Source organism: Myxine glutinosa, chromosome 7, assembly GCF_964187855.1.
Source record: "Myxine glutinosa chromosome 7, kmMyxGlut1.1, whole genome shotgun sequence".
Classification (NCBI taxonomy): Eukaryota; Metazoa; Chordata; class Myxini; order Myxiniformes; family Myxinidae; genus Myxine; species Myxine glutinosa.
The window spans coordinates 132600521-132624860 of record NC_136267.1 but is presented as its reverse complement, the minus strand read 5'-3'; the positions used below and the strand labels follow the sequence as shown (position 1 = coordinate 132624860).

The 24340-nt window shown below is 44.0% G+C and overlaps 1 protein-coding gene across 6 annotated transcripts in view; it reads left to right on the top strand.

Annotated features, from left to right (window-relative positions):
• EIF4B (eukaryotic translation initiation factor 4B) overlaps positions 1 to 1235 on the top strand; it is a 193464-nt gene extending 192229 nt beyond the window's left edge. For all 6 annotated transcript variants that reach the window (XM_078782302.1, XM_068123240.2, XM_068123239.2 and 3 more), the window contains one exon: positions 197 to 1235. In XM_078782302.1, coding sequence (XP_078638428.1) covers positions 197 to 211 — 15 coding nt within the window. In that variant the 3' untranslated portion in view covers positions 212 to 1235. The remainder of the gene's footprint in view (positions 1 to 196) is intronic.
• Positions 1236 to 24340: the final 23105 nt, after the last annotated feature.

Below are 24340 nucleotides of genomic sequence, written 5' to 3'. Positions count from 1 at the left end.
CAGGATGATAGTTTACAGCTGGGCTGAGATTCAAACCTAGGCTCGAGTGTGCATACCTCGGTCGTCCTGCCAGCCCCCAATAATGCAGACTGTAGTAGTCAAAATGACAACCACTAGAAAACAAAACTATGCCATTTTTACATCTTTGCCATGATTGTACTGTTATGAATAACACTTATTGTCATATTGTGTGCAGAATTTCAGTTCGTGAAGCAAGTTTGCGGCTTTGCGTACAGGTGGAGATTTGGACGAAGCAAATTGACGCATTTTTGTGCTTCTCACGCTTCTGGCAAGTGTGCACCCCAAACAGTTTCTGTTTCTGTTTTTGTTTGTTGCGGGAAATGCTGCTTCTCATTCTTGCTTAATTGTTTTTTATTAACGATTTATTTGTTGATACGACGGGGATTTTAGTTTTTTTCTGTGAAGCGACAATGATCTCCTGTTGTATCAATGATTCTTTTTGTCCACCAGACTGACTGGTTTGATCCGTATAACGTATGCAATTAAAGATGATGCTGGAACCATTCTCACTTGAGGCTAACATTTCCATGCGGATGAAAAATACTTCTCTGAATTGTTCCCTTTTTGTTCCGCACGATATCGATCAACTTTGGACCGGTTTGGATGTATCGTTTGTTTTGAAAGGAAGAAAAAAAAAATACAAACTACTTCTATTTTTTTTGCTCTGGTCATTGAGCATCGAAGAAGCCTGCTGGTCTTTCGGACTGAAACATCTTCAAGATATCCACCTTAAGTATTGTCTAAGTCTGTGGTTCCCAAATGTTTTTGTCCACGAGTCAAAAATTTGAAATCCCATTCACCGCATAACTCAAATGGTACTGATACCGACGATAAAAATTGTTGCAGAAAAGGTTTTCAACGTGAAATCCCCCACCCACTCAAACCGGGATTTTGAGGGAGTTTTTTTCATGTTTGGGTCACGACCCGAGGTTTGGCAACCCCGAGTCTAAATGTATATATTGCAACTGTTTGATGGGAAAGGGGAGTAAATGGGTTCGATAAAAGATGCTGCAGGTAAATTTCCAATTTTCTTTTCCTGGAATGAGAAAAGTCTCAAAGTTGTTGTTTAATGACCCACTTCGAATGTTTAGAAGCATCCACTTTGTACTTTTTTAAGCTGTCACAATCTAAGCTTCACCATCCATCGGTAGTGCTTTGTAAGTATGATTGGGCTGAATAAATGTGGGTATCTGCGATATCCAATGAGAAACCTTTATGCAAGACTGTTGCTTGGCTAAGTTCATTCCATCACCACAGCTGAGATGCATTAGTAGGATAACACATTGAACAAAATAAATAGATATGCACATAAATTACATGTAAGACAAGGACTGCAGTCCTCGTGCTTTTACATTCATTACAAGGACGTTAGTAAACCTCAAACAGACATTGTTTCCGGGATTCGAACCTATGTTCCCTGTGTGATGAGCTGTTTGTTTCAAGGGGAATGTGAAACAGGCCAATCAGTATTTTTTTTATTTTTAAGTAACTAAATATAATAGTGTTGCTCTTCACATCTTGATTGGCAAATGTGACCAAAACACAGAATGGATGAGGGACGTGAGAGAGTGAAACGGGTCATGATTTGGCCTTCCAGGATAAAGTCAAGAGAGATGTCAATGGTGTATATGGGCTAGAGATGGGCACACTCATCTCTAAGTCGTGTCACTGGTTTTAAATCCCAACGCAGCTATAAACTACCATCCCAGTGTTTCACAGGCAGGGTGATTTATCCATGTGTGTGCCATTCCATTGGATGGATGTTAAACTGCACGTCCCGTCTGCCGGCATTAGTTGGTGGACGTCAAAGATCCCATGGTGTCCTTCGCGAAGAGTAGGCGAGCTATCGCCAACAAAATTGGCGAAATTCCTGTTCTAACCATCAGAAGGCTTTGCATCAGCGACACAGCCAAGCCCTCAGCCAATGACGCCACCCCGCAGCCTATGGAATGGAGATGAAGAAGGATGGTTTTATTTTTATGGCTCGTGGAAGAGGGAGATTCTTCAAACAGTTAGATGCAACAAGAAAGGGGATGGGCCAACAACAACAAATAGAGTGGAGGGAGGAAACAACAAACCTGCATGCCAGAGGTGTGGATGAGGTCACCTTATTAGGGTAGAGATGCAGGGGACTAGGTAAAGATCACTGTTCGGGGTAGGGAATGACAAGCGAAGGTGTTGTGCTGCTAGCCTGAATTCCTGGAGGAAGGAGGCCGATTGAACCATCCCCAGAAGGCAGTTCCACAAAAGAGTGGACGTGGGAAGAAAGCCTCAATTTGGTGAGTTGAGCCGGAAGGGGGGGGGGGGGGGGGATACAGGAAGAACCCGTACATCTCACGTGCCTGGTGCCTGGAGGGTATGAGTGCTAAGGGAGATAGAACTTCAGAGAGCGGGCAAAAAAAAGAAGAGGCCACTGGTTTGCTAGTAATGTGAGAGTTTTGGCCTAATGGTGGGAGATGCCAAAGATGATATTTGGTAAATGAATAGTTCAGCGATCATGAATATACACAAACAACTTAGCGACCTATCATGGATATATTTTGGCTTTTCTAATGATGAGATGATTTATGGATTTTCTTGGCGCAGCCTCCTACCCCAAGGCATCCGTTCCACCTATAATATGGTTAAAGCGGATTGTGATTTGTTGCATTATTGTAGATGAATTACTCATGAGACGCGAGATGGAATTTATCAGAGAGAACGAGTTTTCCAACGTGGATAAACCATCTCGAAGTTGTCATTGCAAAGCTCCTGCCCACGAATTCCTTCCATCCTAAAGGGCAATTGTACCATCGACTGCACCATGAGCAGTTGCAGTTTTCTTTGTGTGGGCATTGGAGTAAACACCTGAACAAATGGTTGTAGTTTCGATATTCTAAAGCCCATATGATACAAATCTACCATTTAAAGAGTAATTTTGTAAGCTTTGAGGAGTCAGTAGCTCTGTCTTGTTTTAGATGGACCTTGTTGTATCGTGCGGTGCAAAACGCAATTCTATGCTGGAATCAGGTGTGTTGTACTGGTGTTTGAACATTGTATCGAAGAGTCTGGTAATCTTCTGCTGATTTGTTTTGAATGTGCTTGTTTCGATGGCATGCTTTCACTGCAACTTTCATCTTGCTTGCATTGTCAGGCCTCTGATGGTAAGTTGTATTCTTATGTGAAAGAGAAACCTTCACCGCTTGTGCAGTTTGCACAAACACGAAATGTGGATGCTAATCACAAATTGAATGGTTTTATATATCTTAGAATGATATATGATTTGAAAACGTTTCTTATTTTGGCCTTATTTGATAATGCCATAGCTCTTTCCTTGAGTCACTGGGAGTTGTTAGCTCACCTGGGACGAAGTTCAGGGGAACTTATGTGATGGCGCGTCGACCGGCAGTCCGTCCGTAAACACTTACATCTTCTTCTCCGAAACCGCTGATGGGATTGTGACCAAACTTGGCACAAATTATATTTTTTGTGTTGTGACTAAAGTTTGTTCACGGCATTAAAAAAAATCGGGGTCTAAGGGGGTCTACTGGGGGACAAAGTGGATCCAGGGTTGACCCCCAAAAATAGTAATTTCCTTTTCCTTCAAACTACACAAACTATTTCAATGAAACATTACCACAACCTTCATCACCCGTGATTTACCAAAGTTTGTTCACAGCATTTTAAAAATCTGCCCCTTTTGGGGTGTACAGGGGGGTTGCCCCCCCCCCCCCCCCCAGAATAGGTGTTTGCTTTCTTCTCAGAAACTACATGTGCAATTCTGATGAAACCTGACCACAACCTTAATCACCGGTGTTGTACCAAGGTTTGTTCTTGGCATTTAAAAAAATCTGGGTTGAAGGTGGTCTATGGGATGTGTGGGGCTTGCCCCCCAAAATAGGTATTTGCTTTTTTCTCAGAACTTACACACACAATTTCGATGAAACTTCACCACAACCTTCATCATCCGTGATGTACCAGTGTTTGTTGAAGGCATTGGAAAAATTGTGGTCTGAGGAGGTACACGGTCGGGGGGGGGGGGGGGCGTTGCCCCCCAAAATAGGTAGTTTTTTGTTTGTTTGTTTAAAGTCTTATGATTATGTTAGTATTCTTCTACATGCTGCCTTGTCTTCTATCAACCATTGAAATTGGTTTAAAATACCTTTAGTCATAGTGTACTGTTTATTCTACCAGGTGAGCACCAGGGGTATTGCCCTTTTGTTTTACAGACTTGGCATTTAATATGGAATTTTTTTTTTTTCTTGACTTGGGTTTACTTTCTGAACTCAGTATATCAATCTGGTGAGTTTCTTTTACCCTTCGGTGATGTCTTTGTTGAAAGAACCATGTCACTGATTGTCTTTCGCAGCAAGAAGTCAATAACAGGATTATATCACAGGTGGCGTGACAAAATGTAAGGACAGGTACATTTGACGATTAGCTTCACAATCGGGTATGTAAGGGTTGTTGCGTTCTGTATTAGTGGAAAACAACTGCTGCACATCTACAAAAGTTATTGCCGCTTCCTCTGGAGATGGTCCGTCAACTTGACAATGCTGTTTGTCATGGTGGTGGCTTTACGAAAATCTGGCATGAAACGGCGTGCTATTGCTCGGCAGTATGGCATCACTCAAGGTCAGGTGTCAAAGATCCTGAAACGAAATGCTCAGAGGGGTGTCCCTACTCCAATACTGAGGCCAGGACGTCCACGCAGAACCACAAGGAGAGATGATCGCCAGCTGCACCGGTTAGTCTGCAATGGCCGGAGCAAGTCAGCTAATCGGCTTAGGGCTGAGTGGCAGCAACTGACAAATGTGCCTGTATCCAGAAGACTAGTCAACCAACGACTGTTTCAAGCAGGCTATCGTGCCAGGCGTCCCCTGAGAAAGCCACGCCTGACCAGACAACACAGCCAGCGCCGATTGCAGTGGGCCAGAGAGCACCGTCAATGGCAGCCAGGACACTGGAATCACGTGACCTTCAGTGACGAGTCTATATTTCTGGTCTATCGTCAAGATGGCCACGTCCGAGTGCATAGACAAGTGCATGAAGCCCACAACGAAGATTGTATAGTGCCAAGAGTCCAAGCTGGAGGTGGTGGGGTGACCGTTTGGGCTGCTTTTCATGCAGGGGGCAAAACTGACCTGGTTGTTCTGAATGGAAACCTGAACCAGTTCAAGTGCAGGGTCATTCTGGAAGAAACATTGCTTCCATTTGCTCGTGCAGCCTTTCGAGGAAACTTTGTCTTCCAAGATGACAATGCACGGCCTCATCGTGCTCGCATGCTCCAACACTTTCTTGCTGACCGTGGTGTAGAGCATATGGAGTGGCCTGCCATGTCCCCGGATATGAATCCGATAGAGAACTTGTGGGTAGAATTAACGTGTCAAATCGACAACTTGGACCAGCAGCCCACCTCTGTGCGTGAATTGCAGCAGACTATTGTCACTGCATGGCAAGCGATTCCTGTCCAAACCTTGGCAAATCTCGTGAACAGCATGCCTCAACGTGTACGTGCTCTCCTGAATGCTCGTGGGGGTTACACGAAGTACTGAACTGTAATTTTACTGTCCGTAATCCCAGTCATAATTTAGCTTTTGTTTTTGTTGAAAAGAAATTTGGCTAATGTGCAAAATAAAGAGATACATCTGGAAAACGTACAGAAGTTTAACACAGTACTGTCCGTGAATTGAGTTCGATATCAGTTTACATCACTTTCAAGGATCAATTTATTTGCTTCGAAATGTCAAATGTGGTTTTTGATTCTTTTAAAGTTCACATTAACAAAATCTAGAATAATTTCAACATAATTCCAATGAACTTTTGGTTCTAAGTCATCTTGAAAAGTAAGTTCACACCCACAAAAAAAATATTCCATATTAAATGCCAAGTCTGTATATACATAATTTCCCATGCTTCCTGATTGTATTCCATTGGCAAGGACCCGAATGACCAAAAGAGGAAGTTCATTTCGAAACTGTTTGGTAAAACTAATTGAAGTTCTCTGAAATCTCCCTTATTCCAGGCAAACTTTTAAATACCTCTGTGTGACAAAACACCTGGAGCTCAGAGAAACCTTTTCAAAAGGTTTGATTAATAAGATTTTAAAAAGGCAATACAGAAATGAGAAATGCGAAAAGTTTCCTTTTCGGAAAGTTATTTATTCACCTTTGTTTCATTGGACATTACTATTCCACTTGAAATGTAACAAAAAAGACTAGCATCCAACTTTTGGGTGTTGAAGCACACAGACACCAGACCTACGTAGATGGTAGTTATGGCAGAGCTACCATCTTTGTGGTATAAGACGAACTGTCCGCTTTTCAGTTGATCTCTTTTTTTTTTTTATGCCTCGGGCCCCGAAGGTAGCCGGAGGCATTATGTTTTCGGGTTGTCCGTCCGTCCGTCTGTACGGGCTAAACCTCGTTTTTCTCAGCAACAATATGTCCGGTTGAGACAAAACTTTGAGGGTAAGAGTGACACCCATGCAGAATGTTTTCATGATAATTGTGACGTCATAGGTCACATGGTATGGCAGCCATCTTGGATCAAATGCAAATAATACCTTTAGTATAAATTGATCAAAAATCAAAAATAAAAAACAAACCTATTTGCTGTTTAACGGAAGCAAATAAAAAAATCATTTCTCGGAAACAGCTGAATGGAAACATTTGAAACTTGGCACTTTGTCAAGTACTCCCATTGGTCAACAAAAGCATGATAATGATGACATCATAGGTGAAGTGGTAAACCAGCCAAAAATGTTTTAATCGAATTCTTTATCCTAAAAATCTGAAATTGTATGCACATCATCTATGACCCATTTGGATTGAAATATGTATTAAATGTATGGCATAGGTCACATGGTTTGGCAGCCATATTGGATTTAACCAAAAACCTCAAAAAAAAATTCTCCCAAACCACCAAATCGATTGACTCGAAACTTTGTGTGTCATTGACGAGGCATGGCGATTAAAAGATGATCACGAAAACATGATTGGTCGCATGGTGTGGCAGCCATATTGGATTGAAGGAAAATATTAAATAATTATATCTCTGAAACCGCTTACCCGATTGATGCAAAATATTTGAAATATCACCTAACACCATTGTTGCATATAGTTTGGAAATAATGATGTCGTAGGTCACCTGGTTTGGCAGCCACCTTGGATAGAAAAACAAACCTTATCTGATCAACACGAAACTTCACAAACGTGATCCCCTATCCATACATATGCAGAGTGTACATTTTTTACGTCATACGTCATACGTCATGTGGCATGGCAGCCATATTAGCTTGAAAGCCGATATTTAAAAAAAATCCCTTCTCTGAAACCGCTTCACAGATCGATATGAAACCTGTCATGGCTGGTGAAAATGTGATACTTGAAAACAGCTGAAGGGATTTAAATCAAACGTGTTTATTTTTAGGGCAGTGGACGAGGGCATCTACCTGCCGTGGGACTATGCGGAGGCATATTGGCGACAGTCACATTTTGCTAGTTTTCAGTTTAAACTGACATTTCCTCGGTAATTCATGTTCAAACTTGTGGGAGGGAGGAGTGTGGATGAGGTGAGTGGTGGGTGAGAATTGAAGGGGGATGGATGAGGGGAGGGGAAGGCAGCATGAGGGGAGGAGGATGGGAAGGCGGAGCGGGGAAGCGAAGGTAAGGTAGCCCGAGGAGCGGGGGAAGCAAAGGTATCATGAGGAGCAGGGAAGCAAAGGCGGTGCGGGGAAGCAAAGGCAGGCAGCTAGATGAGCGGGGAAGCGAAGGCAGGCAGCACGAGGAGCGGGGAAGCGAAGACAGGCAGCACGAGGAGCAGGGAAGCGAATGCAGGCAGCGCGAGGAGCGGGGAAGCGAAATAAGGCAGCACGAGGAGCGGGGAAGCGAAATAAGGCAGCGCGGGGAGCGGGGAAGAGAAGGCGAGGAGCGGGGAAGCGAAGGCAGGCAGTGCGGGGAGCAGGGAAGCGAAGGTGACGAGCAGGAAAGCAAAGGCAGGCAGTGTGAGGAGCGAGGAAGTGAAGGCAGCATGAGGAGCGGGGAAGCGAAGGCAGCACGAGGAGCGGGGAAGCAAAGGCAGCGTGAGGAGCAGGGAATTCTTTCTATAAATGTGTACCATGTAGCACCACATGGTGGTGGTGGCAGATGGTATTACGATTTATTTTTTACCTGAGCAATGCTGAGGTTAAGCACTCTTCGTGGGTAAATTTGTCCTCCTCCCCTTCCCTTTCCTCCTCCTTATCCCCTCCCTCTTCCCTCACCCTCCACCTTTCCTCCCTTGCCCTCTCCAAACTCCCCTCCCCTTCTTCCCCCACCCTCCCTGTTCCCCCAAAATCCCCCTTACAGCCCCCCCCCCTCCTCTCCCTCCCCTCCACCCAGGCAATGCAGAGTACTTCAGCTAGTACTGAATAATTATAAAAGAATTGAATTGGGCAATAATTACACAAATTAAATTATGAAAGATAATTTTACAATCGTGTTCATTACATGATGATTTATTGCATGTGCAAATTTTCAAGTTCATCAGATCATTGACGGCAGATAACAGTCAGGGAAAGTTTAAAATCATCCAATTCACTTACGGTTAAAGGAAAGAAATAAATTAAATAGATTCTAGCAGGAGTAGGGCCACGTTCTTTTAATTTGATTTGTTATGCCTTCCTAACTCCGGAGATTTCCCCCACTGAGTATACAGGCATGACTGTGGAAGCCTTCACATTGATCCTGCTGTTTAATTGTTTTCATTGCACTCAATTCCTGCTGGTTACTTCTTTTTGTAGCACTCGATAAAGTTACACTTTTGGGCACATTCCTTAATATTTTCTTCACTCAATATAATTGTTGGAACAGTAGAAAAGGCCAAAAAAAAGTTAATGCTTTGGCAATATGAAGAAGGAGGAAGGACAGCCTTCCTTAAAGCTGAGTAAAATATATGTTCCTATTTATAAGAATTGCTAATGTCTTAAATTTTTCTGATTTCACTCCAGATTTTGATACTTAAGCGTATGGGATCCGATCCTCAAATCCGAATCCAGATTTTGATTATATGCTTTAATTAGTACATGAGAGTAGATAGTGTTTCCAAGCCAAGGCACATTTCCATAGGCCAAAACAAAATGGCGGCTTAAGAACCCAGGGATGTCACAGGGCCGACCAATATGGCGGGCGCACTGCCATTTGGGTAAGGCATATATATATATATATATATATATATATATATATATATATATATATATATATTCTGTTATGAACACCCTGTTGCTTCAAAAACAGGCCTTCAAAAAGTCCTATTTCCATCTTCAAAAAGGGAGTTTAAACACAAAACACCCAGTTTTCATTCATGCACTCCCTTGGAGTTTGAGAAGTATGCATGCAAAGTTTGGAGCTACTAGGTTTCATGGTTTTGGAGTTATGGCAGAGACACACACAAACACACACACACACACACACACACACACACACACAAAGAAAGCAAGCTAGAATGGGAACATCGTAGCAGACATACCACATGGTGAGAAAGGCAGACGGAGCTCTGGGGAGGCTTCGTTCATGATGCTCGACAGGGCAGATGTGTTGGAGAGCATTAAAAAAAACAACAAAGGGTCACAGGCTCCCAACAGCGAAAGTTCTGGGAAGTCTGTGTGGACACACCAGGCAGCAGAGGTGCATCCTGCTAGGATACACAGCTGCACCTTTCCCAAAAAGAGACAGAGTCGTGTAACTAAGTGCAAAGCTACAATGGTTCTGCCTGTCTCAGTAAAGATCTAAGCAGAACATCAATGAAAGCTGGAATGCTGAGGGGAGTAAGGACGTCCTTACCCACATAAGGTGCTTTGCATTTGAAGTGAGGAGGATCAGTGGTGAAGGAGAGCAATTCATGAAAATTGACCTCAATAAAACAATAAAGGCCCTAGGCACCGAAGCATCTTACCTTGGAGGAGAAGAGTGTCCCCAAATTTGTCATAAGAATGTGCAAAACAATTGCCAAAGAATACGTGCATAGAACGAGGTTGATCCTGAAAACATCTCACCCCAAGGAACAAAATCAAAGCCATAAACCAAATAGCAGTAATAGTGTTCCATTACAGCTGCAGAATAGTAAACTGGCCTCAAGCGGATATCCAAAAAACATCGGGGCAATACCTCTGGCGCTCACCTGGTTGAATAAACAGGATACTGCACCGACAAAGGGTATTTTAAAACCACTTTCAATGGTTTCTAGAAGACAGGGCAGCATGTAGAATTATACTAACGTATTCATAAGACTTTAAACAAACAAAGAAAAAAAAATACCTATTTTGGGAGGCAACCCCCCTTCCTCTGACCCCACATACCTCCGCAGACCCCAATTTTTCTAATTCCTTGAACAAACATTGGTACATCATGGGTGATGAAGGTTGTGGTGAAGTTTCATCAAAATTGTGTGTGTAGTTTCTGAGAAAAAAGCAAATACCTATTTTTCGGGGGTGGGGGGGGGGGGGTTCAAACCTGCATTCCACTTTGACCCCCAGTAGACCCTCTAAGACCCCGATTTTTTTTAATGCTGTGAACAAACTTTAGTCACAACACAACAAATATCATTTGTGCCAAATCTGGTCGCAATCACATCAGCAGTTTCGGAGAAGAAGTTTCGAGTGTTTACGGACTGACTGACGGACAACGCACCATCGCAAAAGCTCCCCTGAACTTCGTTCCAGGTGAGCTAACGAGGTCAACAGACTACCGAATACAATTTGTGCACAAGCATGAACACAGCAAGCCAGAAAAGGTATCTCTCACTCACCTTGCAAAAAACTTCCAAAAACAGGTGTGATTCGAAGATGTAACACCAAACCGAAACGGCAACAAATACAGTCCCAATGATTGCAAAAAAGACAAAAGAAAAATACAAGATGAAATATCAATAGATATGTAGTGACAACTGGAAAAAAGATGAAAGAGCAGGGGGAAAAAAATCGTTGGACAGATTGGGCTAGACAAAGAAGGATCACTGGAATGGCTAAGAAGAGGTCAGCTCAACTGGGATGGAGAACAAATCATGATATTAATGCCCAAGACCAAGGACACAACACAAATGGCTTTAAAAATATGGCGGGACTGAGTCAATCGGACAAGTGTAGGTTCTGCAAGGAAGAAACAGAAAGCACGAGTTGCCTCCTATCAGGATGTTAAAAAACTCATGGCAGAACAGCTGTGCACTCAAAGGCACAAGGTATGTGGAGTAATACACTGGCACAGGAGCAGAAATTTCAATGTCCCAGTTCCACAAAACTCATGGAAACATGAACCAAAAGCAATCATTGAAAACAAGGAAGTAATGCTCATGTATGATCTGATGATCCCATCCAGCATGGACATAGACCACAAAGCATTTCGACTGGACATGGAACTACAACAACAGGCATTTTAAGGCCATTTTCCCTGCTAGAGTGGGTGGTTAGCCTGGCGGGGCCCATAACAATCTTCTCCATTTTGCCCTATTTTCTGCATCTCCCCTTGTTAACCCCCTTGCCCACATTTCTTCTTCTTCCACCACCTTTAGCCAAGTCTTTCTCGGTCTTCCCCGTCCTCTACTTCCTTCTACATTCATTTCCATCACTCTTCTCAACCAGTCACTTTCATCCTTCCTCAACACATGACCAAACCATCTCAACCTGTTTCTCTTCACAGCATCCATCACAGGCTCTATTCCCATCATGTTTCGCAATTCATCATTTGTCTTCCTCTCTCTCAACGATACTCCGCACATCCACCGAACCATTCGCATTTCCACCCTTTCTAGCCTTCGTTGCTGCTCTATGTTCATTACCCATGTATCTCTCACATACATCATAACACTTCTCACACATGCAGCATACACCTTTCCCTTCAGCTTCAACGACACTCCCCTCGTTATCACGCCACTCAGTTCCCGAAACTTCTTCCATGCACATCTCACTCCAGCAACTACTCGGAGACAAAAAAGAAAAAGACAGAATTGTTAAGTTATGTTTCCGCACCCATGATTTTGGTCTAAATAATGCAAAAATTAAGAAAATGACCAAATGCCAAGACTGCAAGAAAGAAGTGAAGACTGGAAGCTGAAGAGCACCGAAATTGTACCTGTGATAATTGGAGCAACAGGAATGATAAAAAAGAACCTTACAGAGATCTTAAAAACCATCCCTGGGAACATTACCACAAACGAACTTCAGTTTGAGGCTATTAGTAAGGGCATTTTATGAGATATTTCACAAATCTGTTAACGAAATTGTTACCAAAAAATTTCTTCACCAATATGTTTGTAAAGGTGTGTAATAACATGTGTTAAAATGTTGAAGTTCAACTCCCGTGGGAAACCCAGAATAAAAGCTGTTGAATTCGGGTACCGAAAAATTATTTTCGAGAATTTTTTTTTTTTTAAATCGGCCCTTAAGTAACTTATGAGGGGTCAAATAAGGGTTTTTCATGATTCTGAGTTGATTGTTAACATTTATATTTTCACTTTTACATTTACACACAAAGTAGCTTTTATTTCACATACATATATAAGACTCAAGAGTTATTTCTCATTCACAATGTCAGAAGTTTCAACAGTCATTGTCTATGTCTTCTTCAGACTCAACAACATCATGACTGCAGTTTCTGCATGTAATGCCATTACAGACTCCACAGGCCGAGATGCACGTGACCCCATTCTTCTTGCAGCTGCATCGCCGGTTGCTGCAATCTCCATGACAATTACAGCTCGTGAACTGCAATAGCTCCTCAGGAGCCGTGGGGTCCAGTGTTGGAACTGGCTCATACCCATGCACACCTATTGTCCATCCATAGTCACTGGGGTTCAGAGACATGCTCTGTAGAAGGATCCAGTCCCAGGTCTGCAGGTAGGCACGGAGTGAATGTTGTGCAGCTGCACCCTCTGTTGGAGGTAGAGTCTCTGGTTTGATCACTCCTGCCGCTGCCTTCTTTGAGAACATGTTGTACCGAATTTCACCCAATGTAGTATCTCGTCCATGGTAAATGTACTTGAAAATCGCCGTACCAGCCTGAATCACTGTTTCCTTGGTAGCTTCTGTGTCAAGGAAGATGTCGATGTACTCAGCCGCGTCCCCTTCGCAAAACCTAAAAAAAAGCACCAGGTCTATGTCAAGTAAAGTATAATGTAAAACAGAAATAAAATTATTATTATTTTTAACATTTATACTATGATGACAATGATTATAATTATTATTATTATTAGTATTATTTGCCGACGTAATAGTAGTATTATCATTATTACCTGGCAAATAGAGTTGTTTTCCCATGACCAGCGATTGCAGAAACCGTATCACACCCCGTGAAGGCGTGACAGAAGAGCAGGTAGCTCTTCTGTGTTTCGGAGAGAGATTCTTTGATCTTTCGGACGTCATAAGAGCCGTTTGATGTGGTTAAGAAGAGTGGATGGTGGCTGTCTGAGCTATGGTGCACCAGCATTACCAGCACGTCTGCATCTTCTGCCCGCACCTGAAAATATAACAACATGTTTGACCCAAATCTATGATCAAGTTGTATGGCAAGCCCCATTTGGTGTGGCAATACTCCAGACCGAGGTCGACAGGCCTTAATAAAATTCTGCCCCCAAACGGCAACTCTTTCGTCTGTCTTGACAATCGGTCTCAAGAACATCTGAAGGCTTGCAGGAACAAGTGTCAGCTGACTATCGATGTCAGTCATACTGTGTGTGGTGGGGTATGACTTTGGACCTAAATCAATCAAGGCAATATCATTGGATATGAACTTGAGTGCCGTCTTTATGATCCGAGTCTTCTCATCTCCATGGTAAAGATTAGCATGATGCCCTCGCAGAATATTGTCGGTGCCATCTTTGAGACAGAGTACATCTGCCCTTCTTTCCTGTGTTGTGAAATACAAGGTGTCTTCGTATTTCTCTAGAAGTTTTATCTTTAGCCAATGCTTTGAATAAGAAAGGCTCTTCTCTGGTGACTGATCAAACTCCTGCAGCTTTTCATGGACTTGGTCCATGTTCATTACCCCATGCTCTAATTCTGAGTCTAACCATTCGCAGAATTCAATAAAAACTGCCTCTCGCTCCTCATCAATACTCCTCTGTCCTCTCTTCCTTTTTCCTTCCTCATCAGTCTTGGACAAACTGTCACCTCTCGCAAACATAAGTTTGCATCGCAAATGGTACAGTTTCTTCTGCTACCAAGTCGTTGATCCCTTCCAGGCGTCCAGTGACTTCAGTGCCCCAGTCATCCCCGCGACTCCGTGCTGTCTTCAGCAAGCTTGCCTTCAGTGTATCTGCAGTCAAATTATCTGGCACTCTGTATTTCTTTCTAGCTTGTGCTGGATTATTTTTGTAGAGCTGGGCTGGTTGGTTGCAAAGAATGCATACATCCTTATACAGGAGGTCAACTGACTGTGATCTTCTAGAACTGCAGCCAGTTGATGAACTGAACTCACAAGTAGTGCGTCTTCTCTTCAACTTTGATGACTCTTTCTCTGCCTTTGATGCTTGAGCTGACTTCTTGGTGGTTGCAACAAAGTTGTTGTACAGATCATTTTTACACTTCTGGTGGTACCTCAGTTTTCCTTCCTTTTGAGCCTCCTTCATACGTTCCACAACAGTAACATTTTCGACAGTTTCTGCTTGTTTCAATAAAGTTGAGTATCCCTTTGGAGTTGCCTGTATGAGCCTTTCAGCTGGTGTATCCGAGCGTGCACAGATGAAGCAATTGAGCACAGGTGGAGTAACGTCTTCATCCATATTGCTAGACTCCATGTCCTGCAAAGTAGAAAATGAGATATATTTAGAAATTATTTTTCCACAAAGGAGTGTCTGTGGTGAAATATAAATGTTAACAATCAACTCAGAATCATGAAAAACCCTTATTTGACCCCTCATAAGTTACTTAAGGGCCGATTTAAAAAAATAAAAATTCTCGAAAATAATTTTTCGGTACCCGAATTCAACAGCTTTTTTTCTGGGTTTCCCACGGGAGTTGACCTTCAACATTTTAACACATGTTATTACACACCTTTACATTGGTGAAGAAATTTTTTGGTAACAATTTAGTTAACAGATTTTCATATGTTTCCCTTACTATATACTGGGATCAGTAAAACTCTGAGAACAACATAATTTAACCCACCCAGCCCTCTCCCTTCCACAGATTAAAGGTCCATATTGATGGGGGAGGGGGGGTGGGGGGTGGTGCATAAATATCTCACCTGAAATGAGCAATTTTCTTTGGAGTGTGTGTTGATAGAAATGGGAATTCAGTGTAAATATTCAGTGAGCAAATGTCGCAATGGGTGCAGCTGGTAACCTCGACACCCTCGTTCCATGCTATCAGCTAAGATTTCCAGTCCATGCTTGCTGTACCTCCGAAGTACTGCTCAGGTTTTTTTTTTTTTTTTTTTTTTTTTGGATACTGAATCGAGGCTCGTGAAAGAGCTAACATTTACTTCACAAACAAATCAACCAGACAAACAAAATATATAAAAAGAGGGAGCGGAAGACAAGATGAGGAGAGAAGGGGAAGCACACAAACACAACATTTGAGAGCAGAGAGATGTGTGGAAGGGAGAGGACTTGGGGGGAGGAGGCGTGGGAAGGTGGGGGGGGGGGGGGGTGGAGGGAGAAGTATAAAACACAAGGACACCAAGGACTTCCAGGACAGAAGTTGGTATTTCAAAAAAGTGGAATTGGGGTGAAATTAGCGGGGGTAGAAAAGATCAAGGTTTTGGATGGGGGAAGATAAGAGATGGTGGTGAACAGCTGTTTTAAAGACCTGGAGGGTGGAGTGGGATTGAAGAGAGTGAGGGACTTTGTTCCAGAGGCGGGAGAAAAGAGGAATGAAGGAGTGAAGGTGAGCAGAGAGTCTTGATTTTGGCAGTTTAACCATAAGAGGGTTGCAGGCAGATCTTGTGCGACCTGTAGGAATATTTGCGGGACAGAGCCCAGAGAGAGCTGGGGGGGCAAGGCCAGATAGGAGGCGGTAGAAGACGGAAAGGCCAACAACCTGCCTGCGGTGAGTGAGTGAGAGGCCCTTGGAGTTAGCTTCATCGCGGGAGATTCCAATGATTCTGAATGCTTTGGTTTCAACAGCGTGAAGACGAGCTAGGTGTGAGGCAGGAGCACCAGCCCAGAGGGGAGAGCAGTATTCCATTCAGCTGTGGATGAAAGCCTTGTATGTGGTGAGGAGCTCAGGTGTGCCAAGGAAGGACTTCGCATGACGGAGGATGCCCAGTCGGCGACTGGCTTTGGAGGCCAGATTTGAAATGTGGTTTTCCCAGGAAAGATCATGGCAGATAGTGAGACCCAAAAGCTTGAGTGACAGAACTTCTTGGAGAGGATTATTCAGAAAGTGGATGGGAGGGTTGTCCAGTCGGTCTTTTCGGAGAGACATCGTAAGAGTGTGAGATTTGTCAGGATTGAAAGACATGTTCCACTTGTTTGCCCAGTCTGTGATTTTGTCCAGGTCTGCAGAGAGTGAGGAGGCTGCAGACTGCCGATCTGAGGGATGAAGAATGGAGCGACAGAGAGTAGAGTCATCAGCAAAGAGAGAGACAGGATTTTCAAGAGAGTCAGAGAGATCATTGATGAAGACCAGAAAAAGCACAGGGCCCAGAACACTGCCTTGGGGAACTCCAGCCTGAACAGGAAGAGGAGATGAGAGAAACCCATTCAGGGCCACACGTTGACTACGACTAGAGAGGAAGTCCGCCAGCCATGCGTGAAGATTTCCATGGATACCAAAGGAGGAGAGTTTGGTGAGCAGAGCGGGGTGCCAGACGGTATCGAAGGCACGTGATATGTCGAGGGAGACAGCTCTAATTTCCTGTTTGGCATTGAGGACCTCCATCCAGTGTTGAGACAGCAGAAGCAGCATGTCCAGAGTAGTGACCTGGTCTGAAACCAAATTGATGATCAGAGATCAAGCCATTGGAGAAGAGGAAAGATTTCATATCCGAAGCAATGATGGATTCCATGACTTTGCTGATAATTGGGAGAAGGCTGATTGGTCTTTAGTTGCAAGGATCTGTTTTTGCACCTTTTTGTGTAAAGCGGTGATGTTGGCTGATTTCCAAGCAGATGGCAGTTGACCTTGAGCAAAAGAGAGGGTGAAGAGAACAGAGAGAGGGAGTGAAAGAGCGGAAGAACAGGATTTTAGGACCCGTGGGCTGATGCTGTCAGGTCCAGTTGCAGAATCAGAGTCGAGGGTTGACGGACACTTTTCCACCTTGTCAGCAGGAAAGGACATGGAGTCCAGGAGCAGCTGGGTTCGACTGTGTATGGTGGGTACAGAGAGGGATGGGTTTGGGACACAAGATTTAGAGGCAAACACAGAGTTGAGGCATTCAACTTTTTCACGTGCGGAGTCAGCTGTGTAGCCGTTTGAGGTAAGGGAGGGGATGGAGGGGGAACAAACACAAGAAACAGAATTGACCAGATGCCCCCAGGATTTGGAAGAGGGAGACAGATAAGAGAGTTCGGTCTTGAGAACGGAGAGATATTTTTTGCTGGCTCTCCTGAGGGTGGACACACACTTGTTTCGGGCTTTGTGAAAGGAAATGAGATTTCCTTCCGTTGGATTTGCTTTCCAGGAGACGAAGGCAAGTTGTTTCTGGGCAGCAGCCTCACCACAAGATTCCATGTACCATGGATGGGAGGAAGGGTATGACAACTGAAGACGAGATGGGATAAATCTGTGCATGAGAGAGAGCAATTTACTTTGGAAGAATTCCCAGGATGAGTTGATGTCAGAGGTGGTAGAGATGGGAGACCAGTCCAGATGATTGATGGCTGCTTGAAGACCGTGCCAGTTGGCCTGAGTGAAATGCCAGACTCGTCGATGCTGAGCAGGCTCCCTGAGAATGGTCAGAGAGATGTCCACTTTAACAAGCACATGATCAGATGAGCCGATTGGAGCAGAAGAAGAGCAGCAGACATTTTCAGGGAAGTTAGTCATAACCAAGTCCAGAAGAGAAGATGCTCCGTTGACTGAGATCCGGGTCGGGAAATTGACAGATTGTGTCAGTCCCAGTGAGTCGCAGAAGTCCTTTGCTGAGGAGCCATGGCTGGTGAGAGAGGTACCCACACCCAGCCAACTGGCATGGTGACAATTGAAAAAACCACATATGAGGAAGCGAGAGTTGGGATGAGTAGATAGAAGTTGGTCCATATTATCAGACAGCGAGATGTGGATGGAGTCATCACTGTTTGGTGGATGGTAGAACACACATATGAACAAGAGGTGGGAGCGAAGGGGAAGCCGGAGCCAGAGGTATTCCTGGGGGTGAGGTGGAGAGAGTGCAGTGCAGGGCGAGTGAGGAAGAGAGTTTTTGATAAAGATAGCAACCCCACCTCCAGGACGAGGCTCAGGTCTATCATACCGGAGGAGGGAGTAACCCGGGAGAGATAATAAGGAATCAGAGACATCATGAAGGAGGAAAGTTTCTGTTAAGCAGATCACGTCTGGTTTGTCAGAAGCAACCTGTATGGAGAGATCAGTTAAGTTTGAACGAAGGCCCCGGATGTTTGAGGTCCATACCGTTAATGAAGAGGGAGGGGGAGCATCGGATACAGAACAGGGGGGAGGAGGGGTAGGGTAAGATGTGGAAGAGGTAGGTAGAGCTGTTGAAGGTGTGTCAGAGATTTCAGAATAGCTCGGAGAAAGGGAAGGATGGGGCAGACAAAAGGTTTGATGGTGATTGGGTGAGGCACAAGGAGGTGTTATTTGAGGAGGGGGAAGAGCGAGGCAGAAGGTTGGGGGAGATGGAGGTGAGAGTTGGAAGGGGGAAGAAGCGGGGAGGACGCTTTGAAGAGGAGGGGTGAGAGGGGGGAAATGGAGAAGAAATGAGGTTGGGGAGATTTGAAGGGGAGGGGTGAGGGGGGAGTTTATGAGGGGAGGGGTTAGGGGGGAGTTTATGAAGGAAGGGACAAGGGGAGGAATTTGAAAGGGATGGGATATGGGGGAGATTTGGAGGGGAGGGGTGAGGGGGGGGAGTCTAGGAGGGGAGGGGTGAGGGGGAGTCTTGGAGGGGAGGGGTGGACTTTTTGAGGAGGTGGGAGGTGGGGACAAGGCCCCAAAAGGGGAGGGGAGGTGGGGACAAGGCCCCAAAAGACACGACACGAATTAACACGATTTTCTATACAGGTATGAAAGATTTACACCGAGAATCTTCCTCGGGACACACTATACGTACACACACCATAAAATAAATACAGTTTTAACGAAAATACAAATGGGAACAATTACTTAACTTCGATTTTGATGGAGAGCGTGGACAGCTGCGAATAAACGAACCTCGCCGGCAAGACCGAAAGATGCCAATCACAAATTGAATGGTTTTATATATATCTTAGAATTATCTATGATTTGAAAACGTTTCTTATTTTGGCCTTATTTGATAATGCCATAGCTATTTCCTTGGCACTGGGAGTTGTTTTTAGCTCACCTGGAACGAAGTTCAGGGGAACTTATGTGATGGCGCATCGACCGGCAGTCCGTCCGTAAACACTTACATCTTCTTCTCCGAAACCGCTGATGGGATTGTGATCAAACTTGGCACAAGTTATATTTTTTGTGTTGTGACTACAGTTTGTTCACGGCATTAAAAAAAATCGGGGTCTAAGGGGGTACACTTGGTGACAAAGTGGATCCAGGGTTGACCCCCAAAAATAGTAATTTCCTTTTCCCTCAGAAACTACACAAACTATTTCAATGAAACATTACCACAACCTTCATCACCCGTGATTTACCAAAGTTTGTTCACAGCATTTTAAAAATCTGCCCCTTTTGGGGTGTACAGGGGTGTTGCCCCCCCCCCCCCCCCCCAAATAGGTGTTTGCTTTCTTCTCAGAAACTACATGTGCAATTCTGATGAAACTTGACCACAACCTTAATCACCGGTGTTGTACCAAAGTTTGTTCTTGGCATTTAAAAAAATCTGGGTCGAAGGTGGTCTATGGGATGTGTGGGGCTTGCCCCCCAAAATAGGTATTTGCTTTTTTCTCAGAACTTACACACACAATTTCGATGAAACTTCATCACAACCTTCATCATCCGTGATATACCAGTGTTTGTTGAAGGCATTGGAAAAATTGCGGTCTGAGGAGGTACACGGGGGAAGGGGGGGGGGGGGGGGTTGCCCCCCAAAATAGGTAGTTTTTTGTTTGTTTGTTTAAAGTCTTATGGTTATGTTAGTATTCTTCTACATGCTGCCTCGTCTTCTAGTAACCATTGAAATTGGTTTAAAATACCTTTAGTCATCGTGTACTGTTTATTCTACCAGGTGAGCGCCAGGGTTATTGCCCTTTTGTTTTATATACATAATTTCCCATGCTTCCTGATTGTATTCCATTGGCAAGGACCCGAATGACCAAAAGAGGAAGTTCATTTCGAAACTATTTGGTGAAACTAATTGAAGTTCTCTGAAATCTCCCTTTTTCGAGGCAAACTTTTAAATACCTCTATGTGACAAAACACCTGGAGCTCAGAGAAACCTTTTCAAAAGGTTTGATTAATAAGATTTTAAAAAGGCAATACAGAAATGAGAAATGCGAAAAGTTTCCTTTTCGGAAAGTTATTTATTCACCTTTGTTTCATTGGACATCACTATTCCACTTGAAATGTAACAAAAAAGACGAGCATCCAACTTTTGGGTGTTGAAGCACACAGACACCAGACCTACGTAGATGGTAGTTATGGCAGAGCTACCATCTTTGTGGTATAAGACGAACTGTCCGCTTTTCAGTTGATCTCTTTTTTTTTTTTATGCCTCGGGCCCCGAAGGTAGCCGGAGGCATTATGTTTTCGGGTTGTCCGTCCGTCCGTCTGTACGGGCTAAACCTCGTTTTTCTCAGCAACAATATGTCCGGTTGAGACAAAACTTTGAGGGTAAGAGTGACACCCATGCAGAATGTTTTCATGATAATTGTGACGTCATAGGTCACATGGTATGGCAGCCATCTTGGATCAAATGCAAATAATACCTTTAGTATAAATTGATCAAAAATAAAAATAAAAAACAAACCTATTTGCTGTTTAACGGAAGCAAATAAAAAAATCATTTCTCGGAAACAGCTGAATGGAAACACTTGAAACTTGGCACTTTGTCAAGTACTCCCATTGGTCAACAAAAGCATGATAATGATGACATCATAGGTGAAGTGGTAAACCAGCCAAAAATGTTTTAATCGAATTCCTTATCCTAAAAATCTGAAATTGTATGCACATCATCTATGACCCATTTGGATTGAAATATGTATTAAATGTATGGCATAGGTCACATGGTTTGGCAGCCATATTGGATTTAACCAAAAACCTAAAAAAAAACTTCTCCCAAACCTCCAAATCGATTGACTCGAAACTTTGTGTCATTGACGAGGCATGGCGATTAAAAGATGATCACGAAAACATGATTGGTCGCATGGTGTGGCAGCCATATTGGATTGAAGGAAAATATTAAATAATTATATCTCTGAAACCGCTTACCCGATTGATGCAAAATATTTGAAATATCACCTAACACCATTGTTGCATATAGTTTGAAAATAATGATGTCGTAGGTCACATGGTTTAGCAGCCACCTTGGATAGAAAAACAAACCTTATCTGATCAACACAAAACTTCACAAACGTGAACCCCTATCCATACATATGCAGAGTGTACATTTTTAAGGTCATACGTCATGTGGCATGGCAGCCATATTAGCTTGAAAGCCGATATTTTTAAAAAATCCCTTCTCTGAAACCGCTTCGCAGATCGATATGAAACCTGTCATGGCTGGTGAAAATGTGATACTTGAAAACAGCTGAAGGGATTTAAATCAAACGTGTTTATTTTTAGGGCAGTGTACGAGGGCATCTACCTGGCGTGGGACGATGCGGAGGCATATTGGCGACAGGCACATTTCGCTAGTTTTCAGTTTAAACTGACATTTCCTCGGTAATTCATGTTCAAACTTGTGGGAGGGAGGAGTGTGGATGAGGTGAGTGGTGGGTGAGAATTGAAGGGGGATGGATGAGGGGAGGGGAAGGCAGCATGAGGAGAGGAGGATGGGAAGGCGGAGCGGGGAAGCGAAGGTAAGGTAGCACGAGGAGCGGGGAAGCGAAGGTAGCATGAGGAGCAGGGAAGCAAAGGCGAAGCGGGGAAGCAAAGGCAGGCAGCTAGATGAGCGGGGAAACGAAGGCAGGCAGCACGAGGAGCGGGGAAGCGAAGGCAGGCAGCACGAGGAGCAGGGAAGCAAAGGCAGGCAGCACGAGGAGCGTGGAAGCGAAATAAGGCAGCGTGAGGAGCGGGGAAGAGAAGGCGAGGAGCAGGGAAGCGAAGGCAGGCAGCGCGGGGAGCAGGGAAGCGAAGGTGACGAGCAGGGAAGCAAAGGCAGGCAGTGTGAGGAGCGAGGAAGCGAAGGCAGCATGAGGAGCGGGGAAGCGAAGGCAGCACGAGGAGCGGGGAAGCAAAGGCAGCGCGAGGAGCAGGGAATTCTTTATATAAATGTATACCATATAGCACCACATGGTGGTGGTGGCAGATGGTATTACGATTTATTTTTTACCTGAGCAATGCTGAGGTTAAGCACTCTTCGTGGGTAAATTTGTCCTCCTCCCCTCCCCTTCCCTTTCCTCCTCCTTACCCCATCCCCTCCCTCTTCCCTCACCCTCCACCTTGCCTCCCTCACCCTCTCCTCCGCACTCCCCTCCCCTTCTTCCCCCACCCTCCCTGTTCCCCCCAAATCCCCCTTACAGCCCCCACCCCTCCTCTTCCTCCCGTCCACCCAGGCAATGCAGAGTACTTCAGCTAGTACTGAATAATTATAAAAGAATTGAATTGGGCAATAATTACACAAATTAAATTATGAAAGATAATTTTACAATCGTGTTCATTACATGATGATCTATTGCATGTGCAAATTTTCAAGTTCATCAGAGCGTTGATGGCAGATAACAATCAGGGAAAGTTTAAAATCATCCAATTCACTTACGGTTAAAGGAAAGAAATAAATTAAATAGACTCTAGCAGGAGTAGGGCCACATTCTTTTAATTTGATCTTTAATTTGATTTGTTTTGCCTTCCTAACTCTGGAGATTTCCCCCACTGATTATACAGGCATGACTGTGGAAGCCTTCACATTGATCTGCTGTTTAATTATTTTCATTGTACTCAATTCCTGCTGGTTACTTCTTTTTGTAGCACTCGATAAAGTTACACTTTTGGGCACATTCCTTAATATTTTCTTCACTCAATATAATTGTTGGAACAGTAGAAAAGGCAAAAAAAAAGTTAATGCTTTGGCAATATGAAGAAGGAAGGACAGCCTTCCTTAAAGCTGAGTAAAATATATGTTCTTATTTATAAGAATTGCTAATGTCTTAAAGTTTTCTGATTTCACTCCAGATTTTGATACTTAAGCGTATGGGGTCCGATCCTCAAATCCGAATCCAGATTTTGATTATATGCTTTAATTAGTACATGAGTAGATAGTGTTTCCAAGCCAAGGCACATTTCCATAGGCCAAAACAAAATGGCAGCTTAAGAACCCAGGGATGTCACAGGGCTGACCAATATGGTGGGCGCACTGCCATTTGGGTAAGGCATGTATATATATATATACGTAGTGTGTTCAAAAAGTATCCGACCTTTATTTTTCGTGCATAAAAAAAAGAAGCTAGGGAGGCGTTGATTGGTGCACGTATGTAGGCGATCCTAATGCGCACGCGTGAATTTTTTCCCACCTGCAGAAGCTGTCATTCGACGGCAGACCGCCGATGAGTGAGGACATGTAAGCGAGCGCCGTCAGATTTTCGTTTTTGACAAAATGACGGAAAAACTTGAACAACGCTACTGCATCAAATTTTGTGGTTTTTGGCCTCGGGGATGTTGGATGCTTCCATTGTGATGACTGCAACTTGGTTTCTGGGTCGTACCCATAAACCCAGGACTCATCGCCAGTGATCACTGTGTTGAGGAAGCTGGGATCGCTGTTCACAGTCTCCAGCATGTCCTGTGCGATCTCCAAACGGAGTTGCTTCTGCTCAATCGTTAGCAGCTTTGGTACGAACTTTGCTGAGATTCTCCTGAAGCCCAAATCCTCCTTCATAATGGAATGAACGGTGTTGAATCTTGCGGATCGTTTCCACTTGGGAATCGCCAAGCTTTACACAAAATTTGATGCAGTAGCGTTGTTCAAGTTTTTCATCATTTTGTCAAAAACGAAAATCCGACGGCGCTCGCTTACATGTCCTCACTCATCGGCGGTCTGCCATCGAATGACAGCTTCTGCAGGTGGGAAAAAATTCACGCGTGCGCATTAGGATCGCCTACATACGTGCACCAATCAACGCCTCC